Source organism: Macrobrachium nipponense, chromosome 20, assembly GCF_015104395.2.
Source record: "Macrobrachium nipponense isolate FS-2020 chromosome 20, ASM1510439v2, whole genome shotgun sequence".
Classification (NCBI taxonomy): Eukaryota; Metazoa; Arthropoda; class Malacostraca; order Decapoda; family Palaemonidae; genus Macrobrachium; species Macrobrachium nipponense.
In genome coordinates this window covers 30917508-30939564 of record NC_061089.1, presented here as the reverse complement: position 1 = coordinate 30939564, position 22057 = coordinate 30917508, and the positions used below count along the sequence as shown (strand labels likewise).

The 22057-nt window shown below is 42.9% G+C and overlaps 1 protein-coding gene across 1 annotated transcript in view; it reads right to left on the bottom strand.

Moving 5' to 3' along the window:
* Positions 1-22057, bottom strand: part of LOC135224427 (FAS-associated factor 1-like) — a gene marked incomplete in the record, with an annotated part of 195290 nt that overhangs the window by 17931 nt on the left and 155302 nt on the right. Inside the window, 3 exon segments of the mRNA XM_064263419.1 lie at positions 7872-7961; positions 8903-9072; positions 9332-9468. Of these exon segments, the coding sequence (XP_064119489.1) occupies positions 7872-7961; positions 8903-9072; positions 9332-9468 (397 nt within the window).

The following is a 22057-nucleotide window of genomic DNA, read 5'->3' as shown; positions in this document are numbered from 1 at the left end:
AATAAAATCTTGTGTTATTAAACAATAAAATCACCCTGAATACGCCGGTACTTTCAGATTTTAGATGCGTGTAATATGTAAAGAGAAAATGAAGAATATGTCTTTTTATGTTGCACTCGTGCTTGACTCGTTTGACAAAATAGTGCCGAGACACATCGTTAGGTCTGGTCCTCTCAGCTAGAGCCGTTGGCGTGTTGGCAGTTGCCAATTGGCAATATGAGAAGTTTGCAGTTTCGAGACTGTATTCACCGAATTATTATGTCATTACATTTTCTATAAATAAATGCATAGAATTCCCATTATGACTTTCGAACATTTTTACTCAAATATCATATATGTCCGTATTTCTGGACATATCTGATAAAAAAAGTAAAATAATTCAGATGGATGCATCTGGTATCGTTGGAGGTGTAGGCTGGCCGCGGGCGGGAAATTCAGTCCAGGAATGAATTTGAAATCTACGGACCTACTTCGCACTCTTCAGCTCATCCTTAGTTTTAATGAGGTTGGTTTCAACATATTGCTTCTAATTTTCTTATATGAATATATTTTCAAACGAAAGAGATATCAGAGACTTAATTGAGTGATATGAAATAATAATCTCAGTGGAGCAATAAACAGCAACGAACTAAGCAAGATTTCTTTTTCTTTTCAAGCAAGATGTCTCGAGATGACAGCACCATTCGTCGCACCGTTTCCAGATTTGCAAGTCAAGCTCGCAACATTATAATGAATGTTCATCGTTACTTCAGCTCACAGTGGGGAGCAGACTCAAGAAATGAAGTATTTGAGAAGACCGCCAAAGCTACAGGAGTGCCAACCAACACAGTGAAAAAAATCAAGCGACAGTCATCTGAGTGTGGTAACGTCCCCTTCGCTTCACCTGTATATCCCAGGAAGAGGATCCGAGTGAAGGACAAGGTGGATAGTTTTGAAAATGAGTGTATTCGGAAGGAGATTTTGTCTTTTTACGAGAGAGGAGAGCTCCAACGTTAGATGCCCTACTGGAAAAAGTGAAGGAAGACCCGGTAAAGTTTAATGGTGGAAGAACAACGTTATGGAAAATTGTGAGAGGCTTGGGATTCCGGTGGTACAAAAAAGTGACGAGTGGAAGAGCAAACTTTTAATGGAACGTGATGATATAGTGGCAGCGAGAACTGAATACCTACGGTTAATTGAAAAGAATAGGAATTGTAGTGCAACTGAACGTAAACCTGAAGTATTCCTTGATGAAACTTGGATAAACCAAAATGAATGTGTACGTCAGTATTGGACAACGGGTGAAGGAGAAATAGGACCCAAACTTAAGACTGGAAAGGGGTTAAGATTTATTGTGGTGCACGCGGGGAGTGAGAAGGGGTTTGTCAAAGATGCGCTATTGTTGTTTAGGTCAAAAAATGGTGCCAAAGGGGACTACCATGATTCCATGGACCATGAAGGTTTTAAAATGTGGTTTAAGGAAACAACTATTGCCTAATATAGAAGATAGATCTCTAATCATAATGGACAATGCTCCCTACCATAGCAAAATAGAAAATAAAGTGCCAACAACCAGCAACAGAAAAAGTGAATTCATAGAGTGGCTTTCTTCTAATAACGTCACCCACGACCCATCAGCAACAAAGCCAAAATTGCTGCAGATTGCCAAGTGTCACAAAGAAAAACAGAGGTATGTGATAGAAGAGATAGCCCGTGCAAATGGTCATGATGTTGCTCAGACTGCCACCATATTATTGTCAGTTTAACCCCATAGAACTTATATGGGCTCAAATAAAGGGGGTATATCAGAAAAAATAACTCTAATGCAAATCAATCTTTGAAAACTGTTGAGCAGCTTACGAGACTGGCGATAGACAAAGTTACAACAGAACACTGGAAGAAATGTTTTCACCACGTTAAGAAATTAGAAGATGATTATAGGAGGAAAGATGTTGCTAGAGAGCATATGTTTGAAAGTTTTGTTATTGACATTGGAGATGACGAAACTGACAGTGATGATATTGATATTAGGGAGGATGACACTGACCGTGATGATATTTGATATTAGTGAGGATGACACTGACAGTGATGATATATATCAATGATTTTCCATTATTATTATTTTTTTTTTAAGTTGAAGACCTAACAGTGTTTCTATAGTTTTCCATTTTTTGGATAGGCAATTTCATAACTACAGTATATCCATATGTTTCCTTTTTTTAATATTTAATGGCATAACAATGTACATATCTGTTTATAAATTCTTTTTACTTGGTTTTAATAGAAAAGGGGATATCAATGTATCTTTATAATTTCCCATTCTTTTTGTTCCAATAGGTAATGACATGACTATGTATATATGCACGATTTTCCTTTATTTATTTTTTAAATAATGATGACGTAAGAAAATTTGTAAAATTTTAATTTCTTTTTGTTCATATCGATAGCCTAATGACATACCAATGTAAGCCTACTGTGTATGACTTTCTTTTGTGTTTATGACATAATATATCTGCATGAATTTCCATTCTTTTTGTATAAAAAGATGATGATATAACAGTCTTCTGATTAGTCTCATTATCCTACATGTACTATATATATATACGTATATACAATTATGCAGGGCTGTGGGAACGGTTACGGGAGCTATTCTAACTCAGGTATGAATTAAGTGATTCAAGAATAATCAACTACCTCAGGAGAAAACTAAGCAAATTTTTCCTAAACATTGTTGTAGACATGTTTTCAAGTGTAACATGTATATAAAGGAGATAAACATTCTGGTGTAAGAGTAACTCAAGCAATTCTGAAAAAGACAGTATATTATATTCGTTACGTCGTCAACAAATTTTATGGTAAGAAATAAACATCTGTACTTTTGTTTATTGAGTGAACATATGAAAACCATAAGCTTTTGATGTTATTGGCCAGAGAAACAAGTTCTGTTATTTATCAGTGAGCCTCATAAAGCATGTACATTTCTCACTTAGACTAAATTGAAGCCAACACCCAGATGCATCCATCTGATTATTTACTTTTCTTTTTATCAGATATGTCCAGAAATACGGACATATATAATATTTTAATAAAAATGTTCGAAAGTCATAATGGGAATTCTATGCATTTATTTATAGAAAATGTAATGACATAATAATTCGGTAAATACATAGTCTCGAAACTGCAAACTTCTCATATCGCCAATTGGCAACTGCCAACAGCTCTATCTGAGAGGACCAGCCCCACGATATCTTGCGTCTCTCGGCAGTCGGCACTACTGTCAAATCGAGTCAAGCACGAATGCAACATAATAAGACATATTCTTCATTTTCTCTTTACATATTACACGCATTTAAAATCTGAAAGCACCAGCGTATTCAGGGTGATTTTATTGTTTTAAAACACAAGATTTCATTTTATCTTGATCTCGTGAATTATGCAAAATCCGATGATGAATAAAAACAGGTATAAAGAATGAAATGTTTCTCCCTTCACTTCTACTCGTTGTAATTCCTTTGTATTTTAACTTATTGATTTCAGGAAAAGATTATTTAATTGTACATTTAATACCGAATCCTTAGGTATGACCAAAACTTTCCTATCTTTTGTAAAACGTGAGATAAATGAAGAAATGTAAACATATTGCTAGTTTTCTAAGCTACAAACGAAAATATGACCCACTGACGAGCAGTCTGCCTCCCGCTACCAGCCAATCAGAGGCCGCCAAACAAACGTCTCGTAGGCGCAAGAATCTACCTTAAATGAATCGACTATACATCTACTTTCTTCCTACACAGGATGACCAAGTAAGTTGAATGTTTCACCCCATCCAGTGATGTCCATGACCTAATCACTTGATTATTCAGTGGGTGGCACTGAATCTTGATCTGACAGAGTAATAAACGTAGTACTGGAAAGTGACCCAGATCCTGGCAAAATAGATCAAAGAAGGTCCTTCAGAACCAGCAACCACCCATGAAAACTGCCAATGATCTGACATTGAAGGCTGTACTTGGAGCAACCATATCTTGAAGCAGCTGTGTGGAACTAGTTACTTAAGCAAAAAAAAAAAAAAAAAAAAAAAAAAAAAAAGGTGTTGATAAAGGATAATAACTAGTTACTTCAGCAAAAAAAGGTGTTGATAAAGGATAATTAAAGGAATTGGACTCCGACTTAACTTTTGGCTTAAGGAGTGTAACGACCTAATCTTACCGTCTACTGGTTAAGTTGTTGTTGTACCCATGTACATATCTTATGAAAGGTAGCAGATCCAACTTCTTGGAGTTTGCAAGAAGCAGGTCTTGACTAGCTTGACTGCCATCATTAGCCAGTTGTTGACCTAACTATGAAAACTTACCCTGATTAAATGTACCTATGCTGCCACAAGTGCCTAGGTTTGGGTTCAGCCATGCTTAAGGGATGGTAATTGACTAATTAGGATGTCATAAAAATTCACCATCTGGCAACCACCTACTGGATTGTTTCCAACAGTAAAGCAAGAGGGAGCCTTCTGCTTGATTACCTTCTTTGCCTGACTGAATGGAAAGAAGGCACTGGCACCAGTGTTGTCACACAGGTGTTCAAAGGGATCCTGTAGGACACTCTGATTGAGGGCTGAGGAGCAGTACAGAAGGAGCTTGGTGTTCCTAGTTGTGGCGAACAGGTCGATCATTGGTTCCTGTTATTGTTTGAACAAGGAGTCCACCACCCTTTGATGTAGGGACCACTGTCCTTCCGAGCTGATTGGCAATATGACAAATTTTTTAAGACAATTTGTATTTATCATAGCTACAAACCTGAGGTCTTAACAATAGGATATGCTAGAGTTGTTGTGCCTTTGTCTCCTTCCTTTTCTTCCATTGATTAGTCATTAAAAGTATTGGGAGGCCCTCGGGCTGATTTATTGTGTAATGTCGCCCCCTCTTCCTTGGGAGTTAATTTGCTTTCCGTGTGGGATAAGGCTATTTCATCAGTTTCTTATATTTCAGGTTTGGAGGCGTCCAAAATGGCGGCGCTCTGGGCGTTGCTTGGGCTACAGGGTTCACCCTCCTTGGAGGGGTTGCCGACGCATTTCATGGATGCTCGCCTATCCCCCCCCCCTCTCCCCCCCCCCGCCCCCCAAAGGCCTCCCCAGCTCTTCCTCCTCCCCCTGGCCTTCTCATTTTGGTGCCCGATGTCAGCCATTTTGCATTGCTCTGCCAGTGAGGACTGCTGCTAGCTCGGGTCAGGGGGAGCCCGTGACGTCTCTCAGTGCCGCTGATGGCATCACTCCCAGTTCCATCGGTGACGTCACTTCCATCGATGACATCACTCCCGGTTCCCTCAGTGTCATCTCTCCCCACTACTGTGCTGCCTCACTCTGTGTCGTCTCTCCCTACTATTGCTCTACCTCGTGACGTCATCGCTCCCATCCAAGATGTAGCCTCTTCCTTCCATGTCGTCTGCATCCTCTCTGCGGATCCATCCGAGGCTTTATGTCAGGTGGTTCTTAAGAGATTGGACTCTGTTTTGGAGGATAGGTTTGCTGCCTTGTTGCCTGAGAAGGATATGAGCTAGCATGTTGTGTCGCCTGAGAAGGATATGAGCTAGCATGTTGCGTCGCCTTCCCCCATCCTGCCAAGAGGATGTGTAAGGAATCAGTACTGTCATCCTCTCCTCCATCACCCCCATCTCCACTTTGCCTTTTCTTCGTCAGTGAGTGAGAGGCGGCACGTTCGTGTTTCGTCTCCCGTGCAATCTGCTGTGGCTGCGTTGTCCTCTTCTTTGAGACATGAGTGTGTTGCAACCTCGCATGTACGTGTGCATGTTGCTGATTCTTCTACTTCTTCTGCTCCAGGGCCTATTCGTCATCATAAGGATCTTAAGGAGCCTGTGAAAAGATTGAAAGTTGTGAATGTGTTAGTAGTGAAGCCGAAGTGTTCGTCTCCCTCTCCCACTGATGCTGTTCGGGGTTCAAATCCGAGGAATTCTCGTTCTGTGTCAAGAGTTCGATATACTTCTCCGTCACACATGTGTCTCTGCTCAACACAGACACGTACGTGAGTCATCTATTGCAAGTGTTTGTAGTAGTGTTCCTAGTGTTGTGGTTGGTGCATCGTAGGAGTTGGTGCGTGGCCTCAGTCCGGACAGGTCTGCTGGCACTTCAGGTTCTTTGGTTACTAGATCTACAGTTGGTTTGCATGAGGAAGGCATGTTGGATAAGCCTGCATCTTCTCGTCGTCGGTCTCCTTTACCGGAGCAGCAGGAAGGAGACTCGCAAGAGTTTTTGTCTTTATTTACTGAGGCTGTTGATCTCATTCGCGGGTTCAACAATTTGGAGAGTAGCACTCAGGCTTGGTCATCTTTCACTCCTACTTGCTTGGAAGCCATGCTGGGGGCTACGCAAGATCCTAAGTTGTCTTTCCAGCTTCCCTTATCATGGCATGTCCAGTCGGTCTTACAAAACGTGAACGCTTCTGTGTCAGATTGGGACGGGTCTCTTCAGTCAAGGGGTTCTTCCAAGTTGCTTCCTCCACCTCTCATGAGGCATAGGAAGTATTATGCTACGAACTCTGTCTGCTTGTTGCCTTGTCATCTTAACCCAGACGTTACATGTCTCAAGCCAGGGTTGACTTTGGAGCAGGTGAGGTTGGTGGTGCCTTCCTTGTTTTCGCAGAATTCCTCGGCTTTGGAGTCTACAGCAGCCTCCATGTTTCAGACAGTGTCATGGTTAGACTTGTGGTCGACAGCTAATTCCAAGATTGTGTCTGACAGGTCCCCAGAAGGGTTGGTGAGTGCTTCTTCTCTTGCCAGTTTGTTGTAGTCTGTGGGTTAATCTTCTGATCAGGAGGGACACAGCACTGTCCAGGATGGCAAGATTGGTTGACCCCGAGTCCTTTTTGGCGCTTAGCAACGGGAGGGTCTATTAGAATCTCAGTTCCTGTTTACTCGGACTGAGCTGGAGGACGCGATAGACCGACAGCGAGCTGACACGAAAGATAGGTTGGCACACCAGGCTGTGTCCAAGTTGGAGTCTCGTTCTTGGAGACATCCGGCCCCTCTTCCTCCTGTTCAGCAGCAAGAGCAGAGATCGTCGCCTGGTAAGCCGTCTAGGAGTTCAGTTTCGGTGGGGCCCTCTCATTTGTCTCAGCCTAAGTCAGAGGACTAATGTCCCTTTCGGTCCTGCTCTTCCAGGTCAAGGAGGGGCTCCAAGGGTAGAAATAAAGGGGGTCGTCAGGATTGTACCTGTCAGTTAGGTCAAGACCCTGAAATCAACCTCTACTGCCAGGTCATTCAACTCTGGGGAGATGGTGCGCCCTTCCTTGTTTATATCAGCGACCAACATAGTGCCATCACTCATGGCAACCAATACTTCCCCCCTAAGTTCTCGAAGTGTTGGAGGGCCAGCTAGCATGGTTGCTTCTCCAACAAGTTATACCCCTCCCTACCTCCCTGAAACATCCATTAAATGAAGATTCAAGTCCCATCATCTCCCCACCCCACACAGTAACAAAAGCACCAGTGTTTAAGGTTAGCACATATGAAAGGAGTATGTTGGAGTGTCTTTAATTTTTCTGGATCTACCATACTGATGTGGGGTGGTAAAGTTTGCATGCAATAAGACTACTTATGATTAACAGGTTTGCAGAAAAAGGGATACTATAAAAACTTTGTTTTTGCCAAAAACTCATAGAAGACTGCTGAAAAATATGATAAAGCTCCATAAATAACTTCATAACCTTAGCTCTTTACTGAAAAAATAGCAATTACAAACAGATGGATAACCTTGAGAATATAAATCTTTAAGAATTTCTTTTTAATTTGCGTATCCACAGTGTCCTAGCTACAAATTCTTTAAAAAGTATTTAATGATAAAATATTTTATATCATCATACACACGTAAAATTAAAACTTACCTCTTTGATTGCTTCTTCTTGTTGTTTCAGAGACTCTACTCTTTCCCTTTCCTGCTTTTCTGCCATTTCTGCCTGTTTTTTGGCTGCTGCCTATTGATACAAAATAAAATCAATGTATGTCACAAGCAAAATTGCTTTTTATATTCTTCATTCCAATTCCCTTTGTTCTAGGGTGCATTTGGTTTACAATTCTATTCGGTACACGTTATATACTATGGACACTAGCTGAAATGACACACATAATGAACCTTTAAAGTTTTATTCCCTCAATCTGAACTTGTCTTAATTTTAAATATAGCATTTGAGCTTGCTGAAGTATCATTGCTGTACACCTAAGCTACACTCCTTGTAATTCAGGGACATAAAAATTCTTACAAATATGTTCTAGTTTATCTTCAATCTATTCCTGTGACTTTTTAACGGCTATATCATATCTCACTTATCTCTTTGCCTGTGAACTTGTATCTATGAAACCAGATTGCCAATAACCAAGTCCGCCAATCACTGGGTACTGCCCGTATAGGCGTTGTCCCCCACACTACCAGATGTACTTCTCGGGAGTTTTAAAAACCTATCATTCCCGTTTACCTCTTGTAATCCATGTGTCTGTTATTAAATGTCTCACTTCATCCATACTAGAAACCACTTTTTTTATTTACGTGCACCTATTCAAATTCCTAAACCTCATAATACATCAAATAATACTAATAACTAAGTGGACTATGCAACAGTGGAGGGCAAGAGGGCCTGTAATGTGTAAGATCTGGCCAATTTTCATTTAATGCACAACTGAGACATGAAAAGTATAAAATAGAGAAATTCAGTGTATATTTCTAAAGAAGTTGCAATGACATCTGTGACATGGAGAATAAAAGGAAACAAGGGTTGACTAAACTCCCATGATACTGCATGCAGAGGCATGAATACATTGCTAGTTTCCATCTTATTTGTATACAATGTCAAAACTGTACATATATTTAAACCACCCATCTTAATGACTACATGTTGATCTAAACTATAACTCATTTCACCTTTGCTCTATCAGCAGCCAGGGATTCCATGTATGCTGCATCTTGTTCTGCTTTTACTGCCTCTCTTGCTTCTCTAGCTTCTTCCTCTTGAACTTCAGTGGCTCTCTGTTCTTCAAACATTTCCATAGCATGTAGTAGTGATGTCATGACTTCATCTAGTACTCCATTCCCTGTAAAATTCAAATCCTCACTGAATTACAGCAAGAAAGAAAAGTTCTACATGGACATCCGCTTCATAAAAAATAGATGTTCAGCAGCTTAGCTACTATAATTAAGTGCACGATTAATAAAGAAATTATCAATTATACCAAGTATAATACTTCCATTTCATTCTCTGGATATCAAACCAATTACATTATTGATAATTATGATACAAAAAACTACTTACAAAAATAAATATTCTCAAAGTAAAAATAAATCCATACCAACCATGAATAACAGATAAGACTTCTATCATTCCTCTTGTGCGTGTTATGACCAAAAGAGCAGGAAGTTTATCAACACTGAAACTTCTAACTGTTGATGCTGCCATTGCGCCAAAATGTGTTGACACAAGATTCAATAACCTGCAACAGAGCAATTATCTACTTAAAACAAAAATACATAAAAATGCTTATAAAAAAATTCAGCCTTATTGGTGCAAAACAGACCCAACTACACCAACCTGAATAATTACAAGATGTCCCACTACTCATAACCATTTCACAGTTCACTCTCTGCCAACTAAAGCTTTTCTTCTTTTATGCCGACACCCCATCTGAAGAACGAGGGAACGGAGGACGGCAAAACATACTATGACTTGCTTTACTATAAAAATTGTTTGTTATTCAAAATCCATTAACCATAATCAGTTGGCAATGCACTGTAGGTCATCCAAAATTCTGAATGCACTTGGCTATAATCAAAATCCATTACATAATCATAATCAGTCCGCAATTTAGAGGGCAAGGCAATGTAAGTCCAAATTTCTGAATGAACTCCTCACATGCACTCTGTCTGATGGGCGTTTCTGTGCAGTCTTAATGTTATATTTACTACCTTAGGATTTTACCATTTATTTCTTTTCAGTTACAGGTAAAGTCTCCTTCTTCTGCCGTTTCCAGCTAGTTATTAATAAGTGTGTGTTGAAACACATCTTGGTATGAGATGGATCAGCTGATGCCAAACAAATGCTACTGGTACCCAAGATAATTTTTTTTATGGTACCCACAACAAAAATAACAATAACTAAAATAATAACACAATCATAATGTTAACCATTTCACTGGGGTGGATGACTATAAGGCAGTTCCCAGCTTACAACAGGTTTGGCTTACAACACTCCGAGATTACAACGCTTTTCAATTACATTCACCAGAAATTACTTCCAGGCTTACAACATATATTCAAGGGTTACGGCGCTTATGACGCCGATCTGGCGGAAGAAATATGACTTAAAAAATGCATAATAATCAATATTTGAAGTTTTTTTGGGGGGAGGGGAAGAAAAATGCAATAAAAATGCAATTTACATAGTTTTTAATACACCCAAAGCATTAAAAGTAAGGGTTTCTTAGGATATTTCCTGATTTTCTGGCTTACGACGATTTTTTGGCTTATGGCACGTCGCAAGAACGGAACCCCCTTGGTAAGATTGGGACTGCCTGTATTGCTTAAGAGTATGTACTACCTATATAGTTGTGAAAGACAGCTTTTCTGCACATCATGGAGAGAGAGAGAGAGAGAGAGAGATAGAGAGAGAGAGATAGAGAGAGAGAGAGAGAGAGATAGAGAGAGAGAGCGAGAGAGAGAGAGAGAGAGAGAGAGAGAGAGAGAGAGAGAGAAAAAAAAAATCTCCCCTATGCAGCCAATGCATTTACCATTCTATTACTGTTGACTGTTGACAATTTATGAACTACGTACTAGAAATGAGCAACTGAAAAATAATAATTTGTCAAAAATTGTATTTTTCCTAACTATATAAACATGAGGTCCCTCAACCCTTTAACTCCGATTGGACGTATTAAACGTCGATATAAATTGTCTGTTGGGTGCCGATTGGACGTATGGTACGTCGATATTTTTTTAAATTCGCGGAAAAATAGTTATAGGCCTACTAGGCAAAAACTTTGAATCACGCGCCTTGGGGGATGCTGGGAGCTCACGGATCAAAGCGTTGTTTTGTTTACAATCATTACCGAGGCGCGCAAGCGCGAATTTCTTTCTTCTTGCACTAAATAGCATCAGCTACACATCTCTGAAATTATTTCGTCACTTTGACATAATTTTTGCACCATTTTATGTTAGCCATTACAAGGAGTATTATATGTATATGAAAATGTGCGCAATTTCATGTAGAATACAACAAAAAACAACTCATGGTTGTAGCTTTTATCAGTTTTGAAATATTTTCATATAAATAACGATAAGTGCAAAAATTTCAACCTTCGGTCAACTTTTACTCTACCGAAATGGTTGAAAAATGCAATTGTAAGCTAAAACTCTTATATTCTAGTAATATTCAATCATTTACCTTCATTTTTCAACAAATTGAAAGTCACTAGCACAATATTTCAATTTACGGTGAATTTATGAAAAAAACTTTTTCCTTGCGTCCGCGCGGTAACTCTTCCGAAAAAATCATAAATTTTTTCGGCCGATTGTTGTAATGTTTGCACTATTTTATATTAGACGTTACAAAGTTTTATATGTGGAAATGTGCGCAATTTCATGTAGAATACAACTAAAAACAACCCATGGTTGTAGCTATTATCAGTTTTGAAATATTTTCATATAAATAATGAAAAGTGCCAAAATATCAACCTTCGGTCAACTTTGACTCGACCAAAATGGTTGAAAAACGCAATTGTATGCTAAAACTCTTACATTCTAGTAATATTCAATCATTTACATTTATTTTGCAACAAATTGGAAGTCTCTAGCACAATATTTCGATTTATGGTGAATTTATGAAAAAAACCATTTCCCTTACGTCCGCGCGGTAATTCTTCCGAAAAAAATTACGACATTTTTTTGTCCAATTGTCGTAATGTTTGCACCATTTTAAATTAGCTGTTTCATAAAGTTTTATATATGAAAATGTGCGCAATTTTATGTAGAATACAACAACAAACAACCCATGGTTGTAGCTTTTATCGTTTTGAAATATTTTCATATAAATAACAATAAGTGCCAAAATTTCAACCTTCGGTCAACTTTGACTCGACCGAAATGGTCGAAAAACACAATTGTAAGTTAAAACTATTACATTCTAGTAATATTCAATCATTTACCTTTATTTTGCAACAAATTGGAAGTCTCTAGCACAATATTTTGATTTATGGTGAATTTATGAAATAAGCTTTTTCCTTAAGTCCGCACGGTAACTTCCAAAAAATCATAAATTTTTTTGTCCGATTCTTGTAATGTTTGCACCATTATAAATTAGCCGTTACATAAAGTTTTATATATGCAAATGTGCACAACTTCATGTAGAATACAACAAAAAAACAACCCATGGTTGTAGATTTTATCAGTTTTTAAATATTTTTCCATATAAATAACGATAAATAGAAAAAATTCGTCCTTCGGTCAACTTTAACTCGACCGAAATGGTCGAAAACTGCTATTGTAAGCTACAACACTTATAGTCTAGTAATATTCAATCAATTACCTACATTTTGCAACAAACAGGAAGTCTCTAGCACAAAATTTTGATTTATGGTGAATTTTTGAAAACTGCTTTTTTCACGTCCGCGCGTTACGAATTCATGCATCATTTTGTGATAATATTTTCTCTGTGTTGCCTTGATCGTTTTACAATGCGTTATATACCAAAATGATTGCAATTTAGTGTACAATACAACGACAAAAAAATTAACTCTTTAGCTTTAACAGTTTTGCTCACAGCGTGATTTGTATACAATTATATATGAAAATTCTTTTTTGCGCTGTCATATATCCCAATATTTATATATGATAATGATATTTTTTTAAATTTCTGATGGTTGCATACTAAACTTCAGGCAATGATAAAAAAGGAGCCAAAAATGAACGCTTCGGCGCTCACTCGCGAACGCCGCCAGCATACGGGAGACGATTTTTAAAATACTGCTTCGGCGTTGAAGGGTTAACAATAGGAAGGTAATCAGCCCCAAGCTGGACCGGTCGTAAGCTTAGAACAAGGGGTTCGATGGTTAACTGCTTGTCCGGTAGTCGGGAGTCCCGCCTAACAGAGAGGTGAAGAGTCACTTTGCTTTAGGCCCAGGAAAACAGTGAGGGGTGGCATGAGGTGGGACTATGTGTAAAGGGCCTCAGGTTTGTATAGTTAGGAAAAATACAATTTTCGACAAATTGTTATTTGTTTCGATACGTAATACAAACCTTCGGTCCTTTAACAATAGGAAGACTCACTTATTGGTGGGTGGAATCAGAGTCTTATGAACAGACTGGTGTTCGTCCGACCTTGGTTCCCTCCCTGGTTGTAAGAGCAGAGGGAGGGATCCTAGCCTCTGTCCAGCTGATTGGGGTGTGCACCACGGGATCAGTGGCCAGACCTCTGGACCAAATTGTTAAGAGGGAGGCAAGAGTACCTCTTATGAATAACAAGCAAGAACTAGTGCCTACTTCAAGAGCCAATATGAAGTTATGGGTTTGTCTCTTGTTTGCATTCCCTCCCCCCCTTGTTAGGGAAGTGGTGGATAACTGCTCCTATCCCTACTGAAAGGGATAGGCTGGAGCTCGGTTGCATCTGCCTCCTGTCCAGCGTTGTGACGACCGCGGCCCTCTGCCCACAGGTAGAGGAGAGAAAAGAGGAGGGAGAGAAGCCAGTCACAATCTCTTTCACTCGTACATTCATGCAGTCACACAAGGATGCAATGCTGTTCTGTATGCTCGCGAGCTGGGTAAGCTACACAACCTCTTGAGCAGCCACCACGGGTCCCAAGGAAAAGGTGTCCTAGGACCTATGGGCAATATCCCGAAGGTAGAAGGAGGTAAAGGTGGTCTGGTTGGCCCAAACCCCTGCCTTCAGAACCTGCGACAAAGAGAAGTTCTTGCAGAACGCAAGGGTTGGACCAATACCTCTGACTTCGTGGGCTCTCGGACGAAGGGTACAGGTGTCGTCACTACCGTCCGTGTCGTATGCTCTCCTGATCACCTTACGAAGCCAGAAAGAAAGTGTTCTTGGATACCACTTTCTTGGTAACCAAGGTGCTAATGAAGAGGCATCGACACTCAGGCCTGAGGTGCCGAGTTCTCTTCAGATAGCGCCGAAGTGCCCTCACAGGACAAAGCAGCATCTCATCTGCACCATTATGGGTGAAGTCCTTCAGGGAGGGGATCGTGAATGACTCGAACCGATCGTCAGGGACCGAAGGGTTCTGAGTCTTTGCCACGAAGTCCGGGACAAAATCGAGCGTCACAGATCCCCATCTCCTCGAATGCTTTACATCGAAGGAAGGACCAGGAAGTTCCCCTACTCTCTTCACCGATGCCAGGGCCAGCAAGAAGAGGGTCTTGAGGGTCAGATTCCTGTCTGACCCTGTATGACGACTCTCGGAGTGGCTCGAGACACGGAAAAGTAAGGCGGGTCTCTTGCCTGTGACCAACTCTCCTTTAGCCTCCACTGAAGAGACCACAGGTGAAGGTGTACGTAAGGGACTAACTTCTCGAGAGACGATAGGTGACCGATCACGACCTGCCATTGCTGAGCTGGCTGTTCCCATAGAGACAGGAACTGTCCGGCTGCCTCCCTGAACCTGCTGATCCGCCAGTCTGCGGGGAAGACTCGCCCTGCTACCGTATCAATCAGCATGCCAAGGTACTCCATCCTCTGTTTGGGCTCGAGATCTGACTTCTCAAAGTTTACCATGATCCCGAGATCACGGCAGAACTCGAGGAGTTGATCCCTGTCCTGTAGCAACTGCGAGCGGGAGTTTGCCAGGACCAGCCAATCGTCGAGATACCTCATCAGACGTATCCCTACCGAATGGGCCCAAGCCGACACCAGAGTGAACACTCGCGTGAAAACCTGTGGGGCGGTTGAGAGACCGAAATGAAGTGCCGTAAACTGGTACACCGTCCCATCGAGGATGAAGCGGAGGTACTTCCTGGAGGACTGGTGGATGAGTATCTGGAAATACGCATCCTTCAGGTCTACCGAAACCATGAAGTCGTTCTCCCTGATGGATTCGACCACTGATCGTGTCGTTTCCATCGTGAAATGAGTCTGGCGAACGAATCGGTTCAAGGGAGAGAGATCTATCACTGAGCGCCAGCCCCCCCGAGGACTTCTCCACAAGGAAAAATTGACTGTAGAAGCCTGGCGACTGATCCCATATGATCTCCAAAGCTCCTTTGCTCAGCATGGCTTCTACTTCCTGTCGAAGTGCTACGTCCCTGGCAGAACCGGGGATGTAATTACGAAGATGGACTGGGTTGGAGGTGAGGGATGGCCGTGGCTCGAAGAGTAGTAGATACCCCTCCCGAAGGACATTCACTATCAAGGTCTCGGCTCCATAGCGCTGCCAAGTTGCCCAATGGCTCGCTCGGCACCCCCAACCATTTCCGGCACCAGGCGAGGGGGAACGCCGTCCCTAGCATTTCCCTCCTCTCTTCGACTTCTTCTTCCCAGTTCCTCCTTGGGAGAAGGAGGGCTGGGAGGAGGGCTGGTTACGGTCACTCCTTAGCGAAGAAGCCGAAGGCTGAGTCTTTCCTCTCGACTTTGACGACGATGTCGTCTTGGTTGAAGAGGAAGCGCTAACTAAGCTCTTGGGCTTAGCCGCAGTGGCTCGAGGCTGCCCAACCACCTTCGAGGGCCGCCTGGTGGACTAGACGGTCACTGTCGTCAGTGCACCATTGCTCCATCGCAGCATCCACCATCTCTCTGGGGCCGGGTCTCCTTCAAGAGTGATGTTTCGTGAGGAGGCAGCAACCTTAGACACTGTGAGGGACCACAGGTCTAACCAAGAGACTGCTTGGAACTCTGCCATGGCAGTTGATTCCAAGGCCAGTGCATCTGACAGCAGGTGCTGAAGAGACACACCCAGAGTTAGCCTAGCTAGCTCCGGATTGATCTGCTTGGGCGGCAGAGGGTCCTCCGATGGCACGTAGAAGCGCCTCTGTCGTGGTAGAGGTGGGGGAAGGAGCTTAGACGACCTGCTGGACCGAAGCGAACCCTCCTGTCTGGAGACGAGAGCATTCACCTGGCCCAACACACTGTCGGCCAAGGCTGATCGCGGCAGACCCACCGTCGTCCTGGGTTCCCTCTTGGGTCCCCAGAACAACTCCAGCCTAGATGTAGGCTTGGAGGGTGGGATCTGCGATCCTTCCCCGAGGTCATTGTGCTGACGAATCAGCGCAATTACCTCCGCAAAAGACCTCTGGATCTTGGGAGTGACTGCGTCCGGAGGAGAAGGGCCATCCGACCCATCCTAAGAGAACATCTCCCAAGATCCTCCTCCTTCCACAGGAGGAACCACCACAGACCCCTCATGGTCTCCTCCGGCCACTTGGACGTACGATCTGGTCGGTCCTACAACCATGACAGGTTCATAGGCCCCCGTGGGGGGGATCGCGAGAAGTGCACTCCTCGCGATTGCTCCTGATTGCCTCGCTCTTCCTGGTGTAGCCCGAGGAAGTTGAAGGGATAGGAGAGGTAGACCTGATGCCCCCCCCCCCCCCAAGCAGAACCAGTGTGCTTGGGGGGGCTAGGCGTGGTGGCCATCGACCTACAGGCCTGGTCGCACAGCTGGACCGAGAACAGCAGCAACGGTCCCGAGCGTCAGAAGAGCTGCTGCTAGTCCCCCTCTCCGGCCGGTCCCGGTGGGAGCGTGGCCTGTCCTCACGGCGCGTCACGCCGCCTGAACCAGCCGAAGCTGGTCCTGGCAACCGAGGGGACCTCTTCCTCGCCTCAGCCCGCGGCTGGTCTGGGACCGTCGCGTCAATCCTTGGTACCGGCAGCTCGCCACGAGGGCTATCGCTGGCCTGGCAGGGGTCACCTGAGCGACTCCCGCCAGTCTTCCGCTCTGTGCCTGCATCCTCTCGACTACCTGGACCTTGGCTGCATGGTCACCCGCAGGTGACCATACACTCTGTACCTCTCGCGAACGAGAGGCCAAGATGGATCCTGGCGTAGGGGCAGAACCTCTGGCACCAGGTGAAGAGGTACTGGTGTTAGCCGGTACTATATATGCGGCTGTGGGGCCTTGGAAGTCGAAGGGGAAGAGGCGGCTGCAGACGATGACACCTTCCTTTTCTTCCTCTTCTTCTTCGTCAGCTTCCTCAGGACCACCGTCAGGTCTTCCATCCAAACGGAGCCGGGGCAGTTGCCGAAGCAACAGGGCCCGGCTGCACCTGTCCGGATGTACCTGGGGTGGGGGCAGCAACAACGGCAGCAGGGACTGGTACTGGAGCGGTAGGCACAGGAACAGGCGGTGGAACAGGAGCCAGTGACACCTTGGGCACTGGCGACAGGTCGAGTGGGGAGCTCTTGGGACACTGAAAGTCGGGGGCAGGAGCAAAAGCGATGAAACCAGGCGGCGGGGTAACCTCCCTCCTCTGCGGAACCATGAGCGGAGCCTGCACTGCAGCTGTCCAGGTTACCATGGCCACATGAGGAGGCCCAGCATACCCTGGCGTCGACGTCTCGGGACCATGCGTTACCAGCCTGGAACTCTGCACGAGGTGGATGAGAAGCCCCAGAACGCTCAGTGTCCCCTGGAGCCCCAGCGAGTACCAGACCTGGCCGAGATCGTCACCCGCAGCAGAAGCACCTGAGGAGGGAATAGTCAGGTTAGTAGATGGGGTGCCCCCTCGCCCGGGGGGGGGAGAAGAAGAGACAGGTCCCACCACGAGTGAACAGAAGACCCCAAGTACAGCTGAATGTTGGGGTATCGCGCTCCCTCCTCCACACTCGACTGGTCGAGGGAGGAAAAGGAACGCGACGCGCCCCCCAAAGGAGAAGGAGCTATACATGGGAGCTGAGCCGGAGGGAGGAAAGAGGAAGATGTGTTCGTAACCAAAGGAGTTGCTGGAGAGTTATCCGACGACTCCTTGGCCGGCTTACGCGCCTTCTTCCTCCCCTCGTAACGCCCCCACTGCTCCTCCGACCACAACACACATATATCACATGGGTCAATGAGAGAGCATTCTCGCCATCGACATCGGGTACATACATTATGAGGGTCTACTTCAATAAGGAACCAAAAAGCACCACATCTGCGGCCCTCCACACCAAGGCACAATCTACAGCTGATGGGGGGCGGGGTGGTCTCTCAGGTTTGCGGGAATCCATCATATCACCAGATTCGCGAGCAATCACAAAATTCAAAGAGATACAAAGTACTTACAGTTTCCAATCACAAGCACTCAGTAAGAGAACGCAGAGAAAAATTCCTTCTATCGAAGAAAGCTAAGCCTACGAGCAGCAGGCAGAGCGGCGTACAACACGTCTGTCTCCATCGGTGGCCGAAAGCAAAGTGGCTCTTCATCTCTCTGTCGGGCGGGACTCCCCTACTACTGGACAAGCAGTTAACTATCGAACCCCTTGTTCTAAGCTTACGACCGGTCCAACTTGGCGTAGATTACCTTCCTATTGTTAAAGGACTGAAGGTTTGTATTACGTATCGGAACAACTAACATGTTTCCTCCAAAGAATTCAGCATGCTTTCATAATTTTCCCTTTATTACGTATCGGAACAACTAACATGTTTCCTCCAAAGAATTCAGCATACTTTCATAATTTTCATGTTGCATAAAGAGGGAATCATGATCTATAACTGAATTTGGTTTTATATGAACCAATTTTTTTTTGTAGGATTGATGTAATTCTCAACTAGAGTTTTGTTGCCAAGGAGGAGGTCTGTTTACCCTGTGAACAAAAGGCTACTGTAGTTTTCTGATGAAATGTGAGTTCAATGTTTTGATATATTTAAGATTACAAACATGTATATATATTTCATATATATACAGGCAGTCCCCGGGTTATGATGGTCTCGGCTTACGATACTTTCCAATTATATTCATCAGACATTATTTCCAGGGCTACGACACATGTTCCAGGGTTACGAGGCCTACAACGCTCATCTGGGAGATGAAATATGACACCAAAAATGCAAAATAATCAATATTTGAAGTTTTTTTTGATGAAAAATGCCATAAGAATGCAGTTTACATAGTTTTCAATGCACCCAAAGCAATAAAAGTAAGGTTTTCTTATGACTTTTGACAATGTTCCGGCTTACGACAATTTTTGGCTTACGACGCGTCTCAAGAACGGAACCCCCGTCATAACCCGGGGACTGCCTGTACAATAAAAAACAACAATTACTTCCCATTAAACATTATTCTTGGCACGTGAGTTTCAATTACAAGAGGAAGTGTTTGTTTCATTCAACAACTGATCACTGGCCATTTAACTTTCCCTTAACTCTTACTTCCTCAAAGGAATCATGTATGTTTTTATTATTTCTAAGCTATGCCATCATATAATTACGATATATATAAATACATTTTGTGATGGCGAGATATTTTCTTGCCATATAAAACCAAATTCTTTGTAGGATTAAAATATTTCTCAACAATTTAGCTTTCTTGCCAAAAGGGAAGGCTGGTTTTTTTTATGAAATGTAATTTTTTATCCACGTTTAATTAAGATCTATTATCACAGTACGTATATATTTTTGATATACAGGTAATGTTCACGTTACGATAATTCGTCTTATAATAATCCAATTTAACAATGGGGTTAGCAATTAATACTCATATGACAATATCTTGCAAATATTTTTAAATTTTGCTCATAATGAGTGCAAGGCAGCAGCGTACCTACAATCAGGGAGTGAGAGAAACCATATTACAATAGCCTAACTTTATCCCATTTTCTAGTTAAATAAGTTCAAAAACAGCAAAAGAGAGTGATGAAAGTATCGTATTAACGCTACACTTGTTGCATACATGTGTACAGCCATGAACAACCGAACGAGAAACAATGTTTTGCTCAGTACAACTGAATTGGATAACATCCATTAGGCTTGTATTTCAACCATCATACGATGGTAAACAATTACCCTAGTTATGGTATAAATGACATTATGTAGAATAGGAATTAAATATTTTATGTAAAAACTTTGTTTGCAATAGATCAAACATCAAGGAAACATACTGTTACATTTAAACCAAGTTGTGGCTGAAGCTGAGAATACTATTTAAACTGCTAATGACTACTATCATGCATCGGCGACAAGGATAAAATTATAAACTTATGCCATCAAACACAACCGTATATAAAATTGAGAGAGAACCATTTTAATCAAAAATACCAAATTTGTAACAAATTTGTATTTTTCATAACTAACAAACCTGAGGTCTTAACATTAGGATTTAACTAGCGCCAAGCTGGAAACCGGTAGAATTAAAATTACACATGTGAGATCCAGGGACTATTGGCATCTATACCAGGTCACGGGGCATGTATACCCAGAATGCCATCGGCGTCCTGTGACCCACCAGTTATATTTCTAACCCAGTTTAGACTGTTAGAGGGGTGGTTCGAGGTGGGCCTTTACCTGTTAAGACCTCAGGTTTGTTAGTTATGAAAAATACAAATTAGTTACAAATTTGGTATTTGTTCATATACGGAACAAACCTTCGGTCTTAACATTAGGAAAGACTTACTTATTGGAGAGAGGTAAGTCTCTATAACTGACTGGGAGTTTGCCACCTTATCCATTTCCGAATACATTAGGGGAATTCCAAGAGAATGGACAATGAACCTAGAACCAAAGATATAAGCAAATCTACTGGTTTCCCTCACTGGGTCCTGATACCATTCTATGGTTTACACATTATGGGAGAACAGAGAACCTTCCCTTCTCACACACTACTCTTGTCCCTTGTATCTGGATCCACCCTCACCCCTCTCTTCCCTATTATCTAGAGGGGTGTGTTGCTACTGAAAAGTATACCATAACCTAAGATAGCTTCACAGTATGGCTGACCACCTCACCTGCATCTAGTCTGTTCCAGCATATGACAGTACTCTCCTTCATACTGCCCGTAGTTTAAGGAGTGGAAAGTAGTAAAGAAAAAAGACCAGTCATCCCATTCATTCTACTTTCATACCTGCATCTTAGACTAGACACAAACTGACCCGCCAGGGGTACTGGATGAGCTATATCACTTGTTGGGCCGCCACCACTGGACCCAAGGAAAAAGTGTCCAAGGACCTATGGGCAACATCTTTTAAATAAAATGAGGTGACCCAAGGAAAAAGTGTCCAAGGACCTATGGGCAACGTCTTTTAAATAAAATGAGGTGAAAGTTGTTTGGCGTTTCCAAACACCAGCTTTCAGAATTCTCTCCACAGACATGTTCTTCTTAAATGCCAAAGAAGCACTCAAGTCTCTGATGTCATGAGCTCTAGCTCCCTCCTGGCTATTTGACCCTCTGTCTTCTGTCATGTAGGCATTCCTGATCGTCTCCCTTAGCCAAAACGATATTCTTATTCCTGGACACTTCCTTCTTGTTATGTCCTGTACTTACGAACAACCTCCGGCACCCCGGCCTGAGGTACCTTGTCATTCTTAAGTTCTTTTAGTACCCTGACGGGGCACAGAAGCATCTCATCTTTATCATTGTCTACAAAGTCTACCAAGGAAGGTATGGAAAATGAGTCGAATCTGCTGTCCATTATTGTTGGGTTTTGAGTCTTGGCCATGAATTCTGGAACAAACTTGAATACCATTGACTTCCAACCTCTCGAGTGCTTTATGAGATATGACAGGCCATGTAGCTCCCACACCCTTTTGGTTGAAGCTAGGGCCAATAAGAGGACTGTCTTCAGGGTCAGGCTCCTATCTGTGGACTGCCTTAGTGGTTCGTAGGGGGGTTTTGTCAAGACTACTCAGTACCATGGTCAGATCCCAATCTGGGGCTTTTAGTTCCTTTGGTGGACATGACTGTTCAAAGCTCTTCATCAGCATGGCCAACTCCCATGAAGACGAAATGTCCACCCCTTTCATTCGTAAGACTAAGGCTAGAGCAGCCCTGTACCCCTTCACTGCAGATACAGACATATGCCTTTCTGTCCTGAGATATACCAGAAAGTCTGCTAACTGCTGAATAGTGGTACCGAGTGGAGACAAGTTCCCTCTACGACACCAATCACAGTATGCC